We start from the raw sequence: 18479 nt of genomic DNA on the forward strand, positions 1-18479 counted from the left end.
GAAAATGTGTTACTACAGTACTGGTTTCCCATTAAGATGCATGGTGTAAATAAATATGCAAATAAGATTACTGTGCTACTCTAGCAAGCAAGACTCTCTCCTCTATGAATTTAAAAGTGAAATGCATTCAGATAACTAGCATATCTGCCTCCTCTTTTCAATGATTGCACAAACACTGCATCGCTTCTTTATGTTTTACATTTTTACAGTGATACCGCTGTTATTAACAAATGTTAATACGCTTTATTTCTCAAGAAACATACATTAGCATTCAAGGATTTCAAGAGAAGGTTTTTTTTTTTAGGAGAAACTAATACTTTTATTCAACAGGGATGCATGTAATTGATCAAAAGTGACAGTAACGATTTCTATTTATTTTGAACTTTCTATACATCAATTTACTTTATTATAGTTTTCACTAAAATATGCAACAGCACAACTGTTTTCAACATTGATAATCATATTTCTTGAGCAGCAATGATTTATGAAGGATCATGTGACATTGAAGACTGCAGTAATGATGCTGAAAACTCAGCTTTGATCAGAGGAACTTTTGAAATATATTACAATAGAAAACAGTTATTTTTAAACTGTGATAGCATGTCACTGTTTTTATAGTTTTTTGCAGACTTAGTGAGCATAAGAGACTTTTAAAAGGCAGTTTACAGTATGCACAGATTGTTTTAGAGGTGTACGGGGTAAAGCATCCACAAAATATGTGTCAGATCCCAGATATGACACACAAAAAACACCAATTCCATATATTCTGTGTCTATTGGCTTGGGAAAGTGAGACTTGAACCGTTCAAAGAAGACAAAAACACTGTTTCCTGATCAGATAAGAAAACACTGTGCCTCATTATTGTTCGAATGAGTCTGTAACCGAACTAATCATGTTTATTCAGACGACTGGAGGGAGAGAAAGAGAAATCCAGAGATAGATAGCAAAACAAAGAGCGTGAATATCAGTGTGCTGTGATATCAGATATGAAGATCGGAGGCAAGTCAGCTCAGTTTGGCACTAGTGGCTGTATTGTGTAAATCTAGTGTGAAACGCATGATAAACGCCTCCCAAAATGCCATTATTACGTTATCAGATTTCATGCTTTTAAAGAGGACAAGGCTTATTACAGTACATCATTCAGCTGTACCTTTCAGGCTCACTTTACGTTGTGTAAAAGTTGTGTTTTTTTGTCGTTTTATCTATATTGCATTGTATTAAAACTTTATTTAGATAGTCCATTTTCGACATATTCTATTTGTAACTTTGCAACTACATATCAACTAACTCTCATTAGAGTATAAGTAGACTGTAAGGTTGGAGTTAATCGAATAAGATGACATTTTTACAGTCAGTAGAATATGTGTTGGGGTTAATGCATTGTCAGATTACTTAAGTAACCAGTGAAGAAACATTACTTTTAAATTTACAATGCAAGCCCAGCCCAGGTGACAACAATTAATGCAAAAGTAACATAATGCATTACTTTCAATAAAAAGTAACTAAATAACTAAATTAGTTACTTTTTATGGACTAACGCAGTATTGTAAGGCATTACTTTCCCCAAGACAGTGTATATAATACTCTAATGACTGCTAGTTGAAATGTAGTTGACGTTAGTTACTTATAGTCAGTATAACATCTGAAGTGGACAATCGAAATAAAGTGTTGGGACGTGATTGGATGGCTGTCTTACTTGGGCCGTCCCATTCCTCTGCTGACAGTGGGTTTGGTTGGACTCTCTCTTCTTGTCCGCCGTCACTGTCTTGTTGCTCCAGCTTTAAACCTCCACCCATTTCACCTGTATAAAGACATCAAAGCTTAAGGGTTTTCGTGGTACAAATGGCTGCACAGTCAGTAAACCCAACCGTGCCAGTCGCACTGGCAGCATCTGTTCATTTTCTTTCATTTAAAACCCTTATTCCTTGTAATTCCAATGTGCGGTTTCTCATTTTGGTTTCTTTTAAGTGTCTGCTGTGGGATTTTATTCTGGTTTCTTTGGAGAGAATGGAAAAGAGACAGAGAGCAAGTCCCTGGACCCACCTTGATCACAGACCCGCTGGCTGTGTTAAGCCCTGTGACGAAACTTATTGGAAATGTTTAATTACAGTGTTGGGAAAGAAATTAAGCTACAAGATGATTCCTTAATTAAGCTGTGATTAAGGATTTTCTGCTTTTGGCTCTGACACCATGGGCAAAGTACTATTTAACACCGTCACAGGCAAGAGAAGTTAACTCCAAGAACAGGCCTATTTACCTCAGATCCTCACACAACTTCACACACACACACACACACACACACACACACAGGGAATCAGTCCATGTCCTCTGCAGACAGGAAATTCCTTTCTAGCGACTAGAATGGATAAAACCGTATGATCTTAAAATTCAAGCTGAATAAAAACAGGGACAGAGCCCAGTTTTAAACCTTCTTGAAGGGACAAGACAGCCAAAATACCATTTAAAAGCTGGTGCATGTTCAAACCAAAGGGGTTACATGTATTCAGATCAATTTTGAGAAAAATTTAGTGCATCTATGCACAGGCTATGGCGAAGGTGCGCCGCAGAAGTATAAATCAGGCTTTAATTTTAATCTATTACTGATTCCAAATTACATGACAAAAATTATAAAGTAATCCATTGCATTACATATTTTAGGTAATGTAATCAGACTACTTTTGGATTACTTTTGACCTAACTTGTTTATCACATTGATTGAAAAAGAATAATCTTGTACCATACTGATATAAAAATACGAAGATGAAGAATAAATTGTTGTGCGCATAAGTTTACACACCCCTTGAAGAATGTGCAAAATGTTAATAATTGAAACAAAAAAAGAGAGCTCATGAAAATTGTATGTTATTTTTTATTTAGTACTGTCCTGAATAAGCTATTTCACATAACAAATTGTTATCATATGCTCCACAAGAGAAAATAATATCTGATTTAAAAACAAAATGACCCCATTCAAAAGTTTACATACCCTTGAATCTTCATACCGTGTGTCATTTCTTGGATGATCCACGACTGTTTTTAAATTTGGTGATAGTTGTTCATGAGTCCCTTGTTGGTCCTGAGCAGCTCAACTGTCTGCTGTTCTTCAGAAAAATCCTCCAGCTCCTGCACATTCTTAGGTTTTCCAGAATCTTCTGCATTTTTAATCCTTTGCAAAAGTGACTTTATGATTTTGAGATCCATCTTTTCACACTGGTTGCAACTGAGGGACTCATAAACAGCTATTACAAATGTGGAAACATTTACTGATGCTCAAGAAGGCCACACAACGCATTTAGAGTCGGGGGGTGTAAACTTTTAAACCGGATGATGATGATGTGTAAATTCTTCTAATTTATTTATTTATTATTATTTTTCAGTAACACTTTATAATAACTGCACACTATTAATCATTAATTGAGCAGTAGTAAACAGATGATTCATAATTTATAAAGCATTAATACACAGTATTAATCAGTTTATAAATACAGATATAAATGCTTCATTCTTGATTTAATAGCATATCTATAATGTGTAATTTCATGCTTTATTCATGATCAATTTATCATTTCTCAATGAAGTATAGCATTATTTACAAACCAGTTATTTAGGAGTTGCCAGTGATTCATAAGATCACAAGAAATGTAGTACATTCAGGTAGTTATAAAGCATTTAGTAGTGGTCAGTTAACTATTTATGTGAGCTCATCTAAAGTGAGGACTAGTTATGCCTTGTAAAGCATTTATAAAGGATATTTAAAGGCTCAGTTATCTTCTAAACAAAAAACAGGAACAAACACAAGACAGTGATACAGAACATAGAAATATTAACAGCCTTTAAATCTCATTTGTAAAAGCTTTACAAGGCATAAATATTCCTCACTTTAGATGAGCTCACAAAAATAGTTAACTAACAACTACATATGTTTTATAACTACCTGAATTAACCCTGAATTACAGTGGAAATACATGTTAATAAACCATTTATTAACACTATAAGTAACCATTACTATATGCCTGAATAAAAAGATGTATGAATGCACATTTAAATAGTTTATTAATCATTTACTTACAATTTCTAAGTGATCTTATGAACCACTGACAACTCCTTAATAACTGGTGTGTAAATAATGCTAAACTTAATTTAGAAATGATAAATTGATCATTAATAAAGTATGAAAAAACAATTATTAAATACATTATAGATATGCTTTTAAATCAGGTATAAAGCATTTATATCTGTATTTATAAACTGCTTATAAATGTATATTAATGCTTTATAAATGATGAGTTAACTGTTTCCTAATGCTAAATTACAAAGTATTAATTACAATTAATTAATTACAATTAACCCTGATTCTAAATATTTACACCCCCCCCCCCCCCAGTTTTTAATGCATCGTGTTGGACAGTACTAGATAAAAAAATAAAATGCAATTTTCATGACCCCTCTTATTTTGTTTCAGTTATTAACATTTGGCACATTCTGCAAGGGGTGTGTAAACTTATTAGCACAAATGTATTAATAATTAATATACTAAATAATTAAATGCCATTGCGTGGATAATATGTAATCATGTAATCAATAAAAACGTAACTGTAGTCTGATTACAAGTATTGTAAAATGTAATGTAATCTAATTACAAGTACATCATTTTTGGATTCTGATTACATAATCCAGATAACATATAATCAGTTACTACTCAGCGATGTCGATATTTTGTCAAAGCACCTTTTCTGGAAACATTTTTACAGATCCATCTATTTGTTCTAGAGTAATTACTCTGCTTTACTGCCACTACTAATGTAATTATTAATATGAAATCATTTCTATTCTGTTATTTTTGACATTTTAATTTTACGGTTCGCAGATTACTTATTCTATCACTCAGCATAAAGGTAATAAACCTCAACTGGAAAACTGACATTCTTACATATTTATGTATTCATGTCTGAGTAATTAATGAGCAACCCTACAGTCCCGAGAGTGGCTTGAAATGACCCCACTGAGGAAATCATAAACAGTAAATCATAACTCATTTTCATCAGGTATAGGTGTCGTGATCTATACTTTTATTCTTGACACTTCCATTATAAGGTTCAGCGATTCAAAAAGCAATTATGTGTTCAAAAAGAAATCAAGAAAAACAATAAATATTCAAATATTCAAAAATGTTTTCCGCCACTGCCCTTCAAAACTTAATAGGTCAAAACATGCGAGGAAATGAAAAAGAATTGCCCCTCTTGCTATTCAACAAGAACAAAAGCAAACAGGCACACATCGTTCCACCGATTTGGAACAAAAAAGCGCAAGTGATTGTTCTTTTGAAGATTGCACGCTCGCAGGCAGAGCAGGTAGTTTACACACTTCACTTTGCCGTCGCAAACTTTTGGACATTTCAAAGAGAAGATTCATCGTTTACAAATAGAAAAGCATAGCGTTAGGATGCGGAGTGAATTTCAAATGGCTGGGGGGGCTCTGAATTATCCCGTTGTGATGGTGAGGTGTGGCCGGCAGAAACGCCTGTAATTGAATTTCAGTTCAAAGAGCTGATGCTATTAGCCTGAGTTTGATGCTGGAGGCCCGCAGCAAATACCAGCCACTCTGTTGTTATTTACTATGACCAATAACCCTGTTAGTAACATATACAGTAGGTCTTCCCTCAAAATGCCATATTTCTTCAATCTTCTCTTTCATATTCAAATACAATTTCAGCACAAAACCAAACACTGCTTTGAGCTAAAGGGGCTGCGGTGGGAAGGTGGGGAAAAGGGCTGATGTTTCTAACATTTATAGAGCGATGTGAAATACAATAGAAAATATGCATTCCTCTATACTATTACAGAACAGAAGTTTGTTTGTGTACTAAAACAATGTGATTAAAATGATAAGCTTTATGAGTATTCTGATTTCAGTATTACTTTAGATTAGGGAACACGATTCACTCTTAACTAGTTGTTTATTAACATGCATATTAGCATATCACTGGTTTATTAGTACTTTTTAACGCATATTAATCTAGAGCTCTTAACCCGACACCATATCTTAAAAAAACTACTACTTACAACAACTACCTTACAAAAAGCAGCAAATTAGGAGTTCATTGAGGCAAAACTCAGAGTCAATAGAATAGATAAAACGTGTTTCCTAATCTAAAGTTACCAATAGAATTTCAACCAGATACATGTTTTCTCAGGTTATCTTTGAGCTCACCATTCCTCAAGTGATCTCCATCTTTAGAGACGACATTCTCTGGGTCAGAGCTGAAAAGCGAGTCGTCCTCCACAGACCCGTCTTCTTCTTTCACGATCTCTTTCTTCTCTGTCTCCTCAGAGTCCGTCTCAAGCCCACTGTCAAACATTCCTGTCAAATAACAGAGAAACAAGTGCACAACATCAGCACTCCAGAAGATATGAAAGTGAATTCACCTTTGTCTTCACTCTTGTGAAAAAGGACACTTTTTAAAAAAAGTACTGTATGGGAATTATATAAAATAATATACTTAAATGTGTACTAAATATATTGGTTTTGAACACTTAAATTGCATAAAATGTATAAATGGTTTAAATTTACATTAAATGCAAAACGTTGAGTGCTTTCTGACCCACTTAAGTAGGACATTTCATAATTAATTATATTGTCTTTGGTTAAAGTTAATGTGCTGACAAGCATTTATGGTAAAAACTTTAATGTTATTTATCTTGGAACTTTTGTCATGTATTTAAATATGTTTGCAATTACACATTTAAGCATTGCAATTTAGTACATTTCAAATATATTAACTTTAAGTGTAAATTAAATTAAATTTATGCATTTAGCAGATGCTTTTATCCAAAGCGACTAAAGGCTATACATTTTTACCTATCATGTGTTCCCCGGGAAATGAACCCCCAACCTTGCGCTTGATAGTGCAATGCTCTACCAATAAGTGTCATTTTAAAGTGTGTAAAAAAATGAATGAAAATGCACTTAAGTGGCATTTTAATTAATTTATTTATTATCTGCAAGTAGAGATTTAAAAAAATATAAATGCAAGATTTGAAGTACACTACAAGTGCACACTTCTGTTTTACAAGAGCATTGATGAGGCAGATAATCGGGTAGCTATCTTAAATATTAAAACGGACAAGTTTTAACCATTTTTGAAAGATGTTAGAAACCATGCCAGAGTGTATCGGGTGGATGCTTACTTGCACAAATGAAAGTAAATCTGATGCTTAGAAAAGAAAAAGCACATCTCTCTTCAACAAGCAATGTAACATCTTGTCCATCAAACACAGCAGGATGCAAACACCACCGTAAAAGTCATATACCGCCATGCACCTCGCAAACTACCACAGTTTTGTAATGTTTCTGTACCTTCCATAACTATAAATGAATGCAACCGCAAAGTGTTCAAGCAAAGCCAACACAGGAACAGATCCAAAGCCTAAGGTTACGTCTGCTCTGAGATAACTTGTGCATGCAAGCAGAAGCACTGAAGGTAGACATAGCACACGTTCTTATTAATTTGCCTTATCAGTGGGCACAATGTTGATTTTTCATTTGCTTGCCATGCCTTTGGGTGGTACACCCGTGCAATCACAAAGTTCATTTTTCTCTGTTTGATTAATTTCTTTCCTCTGTCAAAAAAAAAGAAAAGACATTGGCTACATTTTATCAAGAGAGTCCTTTTCCCTTCCAGCTGTACAAGTACTTTGATATTTGCATATTAATGTTTTTTCTTCAATCAGGGGGCATGGAGGAATAGCACCCACCTGAATGAAATTAATCAGACGTGTTTCACCTTTGATATTAAAAATATTCGAGCTTCCACTTTTTATGTTTACAGGGCTGAAAACTGTAAAGGATGGATGTGCATTCAGTGAGAGTCTATATGTGCAGAACCTGAAGTCTCCAAAAGTGAACCACTTCTGACAAAAACTCTCTATGGAGATGTCCTCAGTCAGAAAATCAATTAATGGATAAAAATGTGTTGTTTTCATGCTAAAAATAGCTAAACGTTTTCATTTGGGTGAGATATAGTATAGTAATGTGTGTGTGTGTGTGTGTGTGTGTTAGTGCTGCGATGGTGTGATCTGGGTGAGTAAACTCTTTTCATTAGCTTTATGAATGGCCTCTTTGTAGGAGGGCAGCAGTGACTGTGTGCATGGAAGAAACGGAGACACAGACGCAGAAACTTTAGTGTAATATACTGTCTGTTCATCCAGATTACTGAATGGTCCATTTGCACACTGGAATATATTTCTATGCACTATTTTACTGTCCATTGCACTAGTGTAAATTATTATATAAGTTGATAGTTTCTGCGTATAGTGTACATACAATTATTACACAATCCATCTGAATAGTATGTTCATAGTACACCTATATCATGCTGATAGTATTTAAAAATCATAGTTCTGCCTTATCTGTATATTTATTGTACATTTGTAACATATTGTAGACACTGTATATTCTGTACTTACTGTTTATTGCACTTCTTGTTAGATGCTAACAGCATTTCGCCTTGTGCAATGACAGTAAAATTGAATCTAATATGATTTTGTTCCTTCGATGTGTAATTCTAAACTGTTTAAAATCTTCATCTTTCATACTCTCATGGTTTGATTTTTATAAAATCAGTGGCAATCTATTTCTAATTGAGAGATTGTGTTTCATAATTAATCTGACCTTGCAATAATTCAAAGAGGATGTTCAACAAATACTCGTGTTGAGCAGGACTTTTTAATTTCATCCTTTAAGAATGAATTTGATGGTCAAAATAGGATCTGAAAAAAGAGGGCTTGATGAGATGAGCAAAAAAGGTGGGCAGTCTTGAGGAAAATTAAGTTGTTACATTTGATTACAGTTTAAAAGGAGATTTTTTTTTGTATATATAACATGCACTGATAAATTGTACAAAAAAGGTGACCTGGAATAAAAATGAAGACAGTTAATAAGGTCCATTATCATGTTGACCCGACTTTCCATGTTGACAAAAAGGTCACTAAGTAAGCACAGACATGGTTTGCAAACAGTGTCTAACCTCCTTCCAGCAGAACACACTGCACTTCAACTCCAGCTAGCCGCTCAAACACTCAGACTTCCTCTGAAACACACACACACACAAAGCAGAAAACACACGAAGTGAAATATGCAAGTATGCGGGCATGATCTGAGTGACTGCTAATTTCATGCTTGGATTTGCCGCTCGCCTGCGATGTTGGAGGCGTGTGTTTGCATGGTGATAGCGGCCCGGCTCGGTATCAGCTGGCTTCAGTGTAGAGCCATGCTGCCCCGTCTCACACCGCAGCCAAAGCAGGACGCTCTCCAGCGCTCTAATTACACCTGAGCTAATTCAATCTGACAGCACCGAGCCGCATGGAAATCAGCCTTCTTTCCCCCACCGTTCCAGCCTGCTACATTACAGTAGAGTTTTTACATCTGACCAAAGACTGATGAGCAGGAAGGGCATCCTACCAATTATTTTTGAAAGAAATAGTATGCAGAATGCACACAGTGCACAATATGCAAAAAATAAAAATAAAAAGATCTGAGAATATGACTGAATTCATTTGACAGAATATGCAGCAGTATACAGAATACAGCAGATAATATTATATCCCACAATGCAATGCGTTCAACTTGACTTTCCATTTCCAGTTTCATCAATAATGAAATAAAAACAATATCAACTTTGTGAACACTTTTTTGACTATTACTTGATTGGACGCCAAAACAGATCTACAAACAAAATAGAATAATAAATTTAAGTTAGAATGAAACCCAAAATTCAATATATGAAACAAATATGCCCCAATATTCCTGTGTTTGTCTTATATTTCTACACGAGCAAGCGAGCTGTTTTCCCACAACACAAAAACTAAGATGCATCATATAGACTATGCATGCTTAATTACATTCCCGAACAGAAATATCTTTCTCCGGTTTCTCTGTGTGAATGTCAGATTTGGATTCCTCCTTCTAAACATCGGCACAACATCAAACAAACAGCTGTAGCAGCCTGACACCGTATCACATGCCCGATCACCTCAGTGGCATAACATCTCAGTCTTCCTCCTGGGCTCTTCCCAGGGGTAGATGGGCCAGAGAGATCAGAGAGAACAGGAGAAAGGGACAAAGAAAGAGAGGGTTCAAAAAGGGTGTGGGCCAAGAAGTGTCTCAGGACCTAAATGAGAATATCTACTGCAACTCCAGGCTAATGTTTAATTTCACATGAATAATTAACAACAGGTTCAAAAGCAATCAGTCGAGCAGTATCTTTTCAAATTGTACAACTTTGTACCTAAGGGTCCATATCTTACAGTATCTTAAAGGCCAATAATAGTACTTGAAAGTGTATCCACTGGTACCATAGACTGAATTAAAACATGGACGTAGTGTCCGTGACGTCACCCGTAGACTCCTGAAGAACATTTTTGAAGCTCAAAGTGTGCAGAGCGGACCGTCACCATCTTGGCAGCGCGTCACCGCGCGACTCTCCCGGACAATCAAAAATGGGCAAAAAATGCAGGAGCTGGTTGCTGAAGCCACGCCCACCTAGCACGACAGCGGCAATCCACCTGTCACTCAAGTGGCCACGCCCTTAATTCAAATTAATTCTTAATTTAATTCAAACTAATGAGTTATAAAAACAAATTCACCCCCCTAACAGTTGTCATGAAAAGCAAAATTAACTATATAGACCAAAATTATTTTTTGCACCAGACTATAAAAATGTTTTTTTTATGCTGTAAAGTTGGCCATTTTAACATGGGGAGTCTATGGGATTAACTCCCTTTTGCAGCCAGCCTCAAGCGGCCAGCCGATGAATTACAGTTTTAGTCACTTCCTTATTGGCTTCACGAGAGAGAGAAGTAGGTTGCCGCTCGATTGGTACCTATAATGTACATAAGTGTACCTTTTAAAAAAGGTACCGCCCCAGTGACAGCGTGAAAATTCGGTCAGTATGTTTCTGGACCTGTAAACATTGCAGGACAGTTGCTGTCTATGGAGGGTCAAAGCTCTCAGATTCCATCAAAAAGTGTTTCTGAAGATGAAAGAAGGTCTCACGGGTTTGGAACGACATGAGTGTGAGTAATTAAGGACTTCGGTAAAATAGTCCATGTGACATCAGCGTTGTTTACATTCAGCAGAAAGGGCGCTCATGGATGAACATGAACAACGCTGATTACATTAATTACGTTCTGGGGTCCCCTCCACAATCGCAGAAGACGGTAACTCAGGGAGAATATATATATTTGATATCATATTGAGACTTTTGTCAGCAGACTTTACAGATCTGAGCAGAAATGCTCGGGAGAAAATCTGAGAAGCAGCAGATCTGCACAGAAGTCTCCGTTAGTTCATTTAATCTCATTTCTGTCTGTAAGACAAATTTCTGACAAATCCCTGATATAAACAGAAAGCACAACTAATAATTATGCTTTACAGTATTCCCGTATCCTGGGAGCGCTCTGCGCAATCACTAAGGTAATTAAAGAACTTAAAGGCTGTCATTTGATATCAACAGCTTTGCAGACTCAACCCTGAAAGCACTTTGAGTTATGAACTTTTAAGCGGAGTTCGCCAAAGATGCTCACACAAACTTCAGCTATCACCTATTAGTGCCCCGGATTTGTGCCATTAGCGATTTTCCGCTCCGCATTTAAAAGCGTTGCCATCACATTTGCTGCGGAGGTGCTGAAGTTAAAATTAGACCGTCGAGCTCTCTAATCCCAACAAACAGCGTTTACTGTGGCACCACAAGAAAACATATCTGGCTTTTCAAATAACTCATTTATTAAGCTTCGATTAGATTAGGTTTAGAGTAGACACTGATTGAAAAACTGCATCCAACAAGCAAACCGTTCTGAGCTCCTCTGCACTTCTGTTTATATATTTCTGTCTCTTCAACTTTAGTAAGTGAAATTTCAGCCACATGACATGACCTTGCTGTGAGGAACAGCTCCACAAACGTCCAGACCAAGTAACATATGAACTCTTACCAGTCACTGAGGGAAGATATTCTTCACTTCCACAACTAGCTAAACGAGAAGGTGCTCTGAGGCATTTATCAGTCCTTTCACTGAGCCAACAACACGATGGAAATATTCAACAAGAGTCCCTCTCCTAATAATACCACAGAATATTCTTTGATTTATGAAATAAAATAGTATAAGGATGAGCAGAGAGAGGAGGGTGGCCAATGACTGATATATTTGATATCACACTACTTATTTAAAGATAGTAAAAACATATGCATAACTAACTTAATTTATCTGTTTTAAATGTAGAACTTGATAAAAAAGAAACATTTATTTACATGACAACTGCAATGAATTCATAGAAAAGCAAACGTTAAATTTCCGTCAAATAACTATGAAATGGTTATTTAAATACGTTTAAGCACACGTGTTTAAACTCGAGAGAAAGCAATGTAATTGTTGTGGGAAAAACACAAAAATAATTTTTTTCGATGTTTCTCTTCTCCGCCATGTTTAAAGTTTTATGGCCCGCCCAACTTATAAACTCGTTCATTAAAATGATCTCAGAGTTTTCCAGTTGTAAATACAACTTGAGAGGCCGAATATGTCCCATTTTTTGACTGGAAAACTCATTTTTATGATCATTTTGATGAACTGTTGCTCTGTGCGCTCATGTGCTGGTGTGTTCTGTGATGTCAAAATAAAAGTCCTCGTCCAACACATTGGCCAAACTGATCTCTCTCTCTCTCTCTCTCTCTCTTTGTGTTTCTCTCTCTCTCTCTCTCGATGTCAAGTATATATAAAAAATAAATAAATAAATAAAAGTGAAAATAAGTCGCATGCAATCTCAAAATAAAAAACTGTTTCCAACACATCATCCAACCTTTTTTTTCAATAATAATAATACAAAAAATTCCCAAATATCAGGATATTTATCAGTAATGTTTGAATAAAACAATCAAGTACTCTCTAAAATTAACATGGTCCGCTTCCAACACATTGGTGAAACACGTTTTTGCTGATGTCAATCATTTTAAAAACTCAAATATCAGCCAATTTATTTGCCCAGGAGATCAATCAACCACTATTTTTATGACAATAAATAAGAGTGAAAAAAGGGTGTAAAAAAGAGTGCAGAAACACTTTATGCATAAAACAGAGGGATTACAAAGCTAAATAAGCTGAAGCTAAAGAAATTAAATTGGTTGTTTAATGTTTAATTTACTATACGACACCCTTGTTGTCTGATTCCACTGCCGATTTGACATTGTTCAAGTGTAATCTTGATCTACAGTTTTGACTACTCTACTTGCTTATTAACGACATAGAAAACAGACACCCAAGGGCGTTACCAAGATGGCCGCCAAGTACAATGACATGCCTTCTAAGCATAAGGACAAGCTCTTTAACAAATCTTCAGAGCAAACTCTCTAATTGAGCCGTCTTTTTGTTCCCATTGAAAACCAAGCACCAGTTTGTGCATCTGACAACAGTTATTGATTTAACATCATTGAACTCTAAAGGCTCAATGAAGGTGAGGAGAATAAAAGTGGCGTGTTCCCCTAGAGCCGCTGGACCTCACTGATAGGACATCTAGCACAGCAGGGGCATCAATGATTAAGGCTCGTCAAATAAACATCTCGCTTATCTTGTTTTTGCCATTGATTCTGTCGGCCTCTTTTAGAGCCACTGATCCCAGAAGCAGCCTACAGATGCACTTTAAGGACGGTCTTTTGTACATTTGTCTTATAGTGCTATTTGGTTTGGTTGTATTTTGTGTTGGTTTAGTGACACGCTGAGCCAATATATGTACAATTATACATTTTATACATATGTACCATTACACTCTTTGATCAAAAAACATTTAAACTGACTGTAAAGACATTTATGGTGTTAGAAATGATTGTATTGTAATGTACTTTTTATTCATCAAATAATCCGGTAAACAACTATTTCCATAAAAATATGAAGCAGCAACACTGATAATATTAATAAATGTTTCTTGAGCAGTAAGTTGTCATATTAGACTGATTTCTGAAGGATCATGTGACACTGAAGACTGGAGTAATGATACTGAAATATAATTTTTTTTATTTAATTTGAAAATATTACTGTTTTTACTGTACTTCTGATCAAATGAATAGTGAACATTAGAGACTCAAAAACAATTTTATGTTTCAAAAAACATAAAAAATCAGCCCTTATAATTTTGAAAGGTAGCATAATTTTAATATAATTATAGATTATATATATATATATATATATATATATATATATATATATATATATATATATATATATATATATATATATATATATATATTTATTTATTTTTTTTATTTTTTTTTTTATTGTCTGTGTGTGATTTTTTATGGTTTTAGTAAATGTAACTATTTATTGATATTTTATTGGTGTTTTTTCCTTCTGCATTTGCACCTTTTTTACAGCAATAAACCACTCAAGACTGTGCATTACAATCATTTTACCACAGTCACATCTTACCTTTATTGTAATGCACAGCCTCTTGTGGCTTGTTGCTTTAGACAAGAATAAGGCATTATAATGAGCGAGTTGTGAAACTGTTGTGTGTAACAAACAGTAGCTGCATTCCTAAACAGTTGGGACGTCTCCCAGCGTTCCTGGAGAAGGGTGAGACAGGCGCGTGGCGTTCCCCTCCTCCTCCTGCGGGCTAGTGAGCCACAGCACTTCATAGCTCATTAGTGCTGAACAGATGCTGGGGAGAAAGTTGGCACGCAATAAGCCCTCTCTTCATATTGCACTGATCTGTGAGAGATAGCTCGCGACTGAGGGATGCCTCACGCTGACAGTTGGCAGACGAAGTTAATCAAAATGGATTAAAAAAAGAATAAAGGAGAGGCAACAAATCTGACATCCTCGATAGGGTATAATAATGAAATAAATTATCATATTCTGACAGCACTAAGTTAGCGCCCCGACAACCACGAATAACAGGCTCCAAATAAATCATTGATGCATTGGGAACAATTAAAGCTAAAGAAAGACTACTAAGAAACTAGCAACAAAACGTCATTAGCAGTTACACCAAAAACACGGAAACAGAAACATAACATTCAGAAGCATATACAGTGGTCATAAACAGATTTGAACACTTAAGCTGCACTAAAAACATGCCAATATCATTGAAATAGATATCATACTATCAATATCTGCACATAAATGATGCTAGAGGGAACTCTTCTTCCTTTTTTGCATTGTGTGTAAAAAATATTTTTTTTGGAGTATATATATCATATTTAATAACTGTATATTATATGCATTTAACATGATATATATATTTTAACTTTTGTAACTTTTTTTTTTCGAGATGAAGACTGACATTAAAGACAACACACTTAATTGAATGTACAGTTTGGCCGTCATTAGACAAAAACATCCAAAGATAGCACAAAAATCTAGTTTTTGAGAGAGTTGTGTAATATATGCATCTATTCTGGGTAACACTGTGTATACAAACATTCACACACACACACACACACACACACACACACACACACACACCATAATGTCAAATTCTGTGAATAAGTAATTATAAAAAATAAAAAAGTGCTCAGTACATCTACAGCCTCTTTTAGTATCTTTTTTCCCTCAGAAAAAAAAAATACAGTCACAAAAGCTGTCACATTTTCAAAATCTACACATTTGCACCTTATTCATGCCTACAGCTGCAAATTAGTACTATAAATGTCCATATTACTATCTAAAGTGTGCTTATGAGTCCTAAAAATGGTACGTTCCTAAATGTCCCTTTTGAAAGGTTACTGTCCCGCAGTGACAGCTGCTGTGCCTTCTTCTCAACAGTGTGAGGACCAACAGCAATTATTAGCTTTTAATAGGACAGTAGGACAGTACACATGTCCTCAACATAACAATGAGTTACGTTTCAGTTTATGACAAAAACATCTGGTAGACCTCAATAGCAACTCGGACCATTCTTGCTGTCATTTACATGGCAGTCCCGCCTGACACCCACCAACAATTTGTCCAAATTTACACAGCGATGGGTGTTGAGAATGAACAGCTGGTAGCAGCCTGTGCTGGAGATGCTGAGCTGATAGCACTGACATCTACACTCCCACCAAGACACCTCGGCTATCCAATCTCCCTTACCATCAACATCTTATTACAATAAAGCCCTAGACCCCAGCCGAGGGGGGAGGGACGCATGGGAAAGGAAAAAAAGATGACCTGAAATGCCCTTTTTATCTCTCCATAAGGAGAGAGACTGATCCTTCAATGGGGCTAAAATACTGGGAGAAGAGAAAATACATAATTTATCACCATATTATCGGAATATCCAGGCGGGCTAATAAAGAGACTGTTCCTTGTCTTATCATGTGAAGTGGAGGATGGGGGAGGGATTATCAGGCTGGAGCAGACTGCCGGCCTGGAATTCTAATGGTAATAATGGGGTCTCTGATGGTATATCTTCCCCAGCTTATCAAGCCCATTATCTGCCCTTATCGCCACAGTCATCGGGGCAAATTAATGGAGCTCTTTCAGTGCTCTCGCTTTATCTGCCTCGCAGAGGGCACGCCAGAGAATGGAATAGGCAAAATATGAAAATCCAGGGTGAATCGCCAGGGTTCAGATAACAGGGCAAACTCTGTTCAATTGGGAACAAAATGTAAAAAGAGAAAGGAGCGTCTCTAGCCATAACAACCTCTTTGTCCTTTGCTATGAAGCAGGTGGCTGGTGAAGCTGAGCTCTTTACAGGTGCTCTAGCCCACAGTCATTTCAAGAAGTCTCCGCTGTGTGCTAATGTTTCAGATCACTCCAGAAATATGTGGGACACGTCTGCAGATTGAGATATCACTACAACCGCCTGCTGTATAATGCAGACCTTGAAAAGCAGAAAACAGACGTGATGAGAGCTGATATGCCCGGACTGCTAAGCAGACAGTTTCATCACTACAGAAACTCCAGCGCAATATGCCGAGACTGAAAATAAATAAGGTGCTCTGGAGAGCTGCCTTGTGCTACATTTCAGTAACACTTGAAATTTCTCACGGTGTGGACCAAAGCACTTTCTCTGTATGATGCACCAACAGATACACTTGCAGATGTCTTTCAATGTATGCATTATTAAAAAAAAAAAAAAAAAAAGTTTTACTATTTTCAATGGTTAAATGTTATTTGTATTATTTCTAGCTTATATATATATATATATAATTAGTTAACTACAATTAATTATAATGGATGCACTGGATTAAAAGTCGCCAAACCCATAATGCACATGCTTCTACTTCATTCAAACAATGCAGCCGTTCATTCAAACACATCGAGAGTTTCCAAAGATCTCAATTCTGTTTTTATAGGCTATATGAAATAAAAGAAGAAGAACAATTAATCACAATTCTGATAAAGGCATCAAACTATAAAAGATCAACGAGCCTTTGAAATTTCTGATCCACATCGGACTGATCGACAATCGATATCAAAAATTTAACTGAAACATCAACTTCAGCTGAACCTTTAGAAACTACGGAACTGCTATAAAACAACCTGTCCTGTCATCCCAAAGAATGCACGAGTTAAACCCGCGATGGTAAACTCACGTTTGAATTGCTTGGGGTTGCTCTGCTTCCTCCGGGACATTCCTGCTCCGCGCGCTGGACTCACTCGAGATTACAAAATGAAACCGCGATGCATCCAAACCCAGATAAACGCGCTGTCTGTAAGCCCCGGGTGCAGTCTGAGTCCAGTCAGGGGTCGCTGGTCTGGTCGTGGAGAGGGTTAAGTTGCACACTGACAGCGCAGAGGAGCGCGTCTTCGGCTTTTGTTGCAGGAGGTTTGAGCGCAGCGGTGCGCCGTAGAGCTGCAGCACTCACACACTGACTCACACTGTCCACACACATCCACTGCACTCTAGATTTCACCAGCTGTTTTCTCTGTCCCCTCGGGATGTCCAGCTCTGCTGAAATATATGTAACTTCCCAGATTAGTAGAAGTTGGCTTGTGCACGAATGCAGTCTTGCCCTCTTAATTACAACCAGTGTTTATTGTTTTATTTATCATAGTAGCAGGAAAAATTAAATACAGAACAACACAGTGTAAAAGTTTAAATGAAACGGATTTACATTTACTCAATAAAGAGGCTGTGTGCAAAATTGCATACTTCCATACTTAGTGTAAAGAGCATATGCATGGCTTGAGCAGTGGTCATCTGAGTCCACACTTGCCAAAGACTGCTGTCATAGACTCATCTGTGGGGTCCTGCAAAGCCTATTTGGTACAGGACAGGAAAACTAGGATTTGTGCAACCCTATAACCTACAATAGGCTGTGTAAGAATGAACAGCAGCCATCACGTTTGTCATGTCCCTGTTTATCAGATTACAAAAGAAATAAAACAATTTTACATAAAATATGAACATTTTTTTTTCCTGAGCTGATTTCTTGCTAGATTAAACATGCATGTTGCACTATTACACACAAATAGGCTGTTTGCAGTGTTTTCTGCACAGCATACAAA

At 36.4% G+C, this 18479-nt stretch overlaps 1 protein-coding gene across 1 annotated transcript in view; it reads right to left on the bottom strand.

Annotated features, from left to right (window-relative positions):
- Positions 1–17809, bottom strand: part of LOC127978807 (zinc finger protein ZFPM2-like) — a 48841-nt gene extending 31032 nt beyond the window's left edge. The window contains exons 1-3 of the mRNA XM_052583718.1: positions 17564–17809; positions 6211–6360; positions 1697–1801 (exon numbers count right to left, since the gene is read on the bottom strand). Of these exons, the coding sequence (XP_052439678.1) occupies positions 1697–1801; positions 6211–6360; positions 17564–17603 (295 nt within the window). The 5' untranslated portion in view covers positions 17604–17809. The remainder of the gene's footprint in view (positions 1–1696; positions 1802–6210; positions 6361–17563) is intronic.
- Positions 17810–18479: the final 670 nt, after the last annotated feature.

The sequence above is a fragment of the Carassius gibelio genome, chromosome B19, assembly GCF_023724105.1.
Source record: "Carassius gibelio isolate Cgi1373 ecotype wild population from Czech Republic chromosome B19, carGib1.2-hapl.c, whole genome shotgun sequence".
In the NCBI taxonomy this organism is placed as follows: Eukaryota; Metazoa; Chordata; class Actinopteri; order Cypriniformes; family Cyprinidae; genus Carassius; species Carassius gibelio.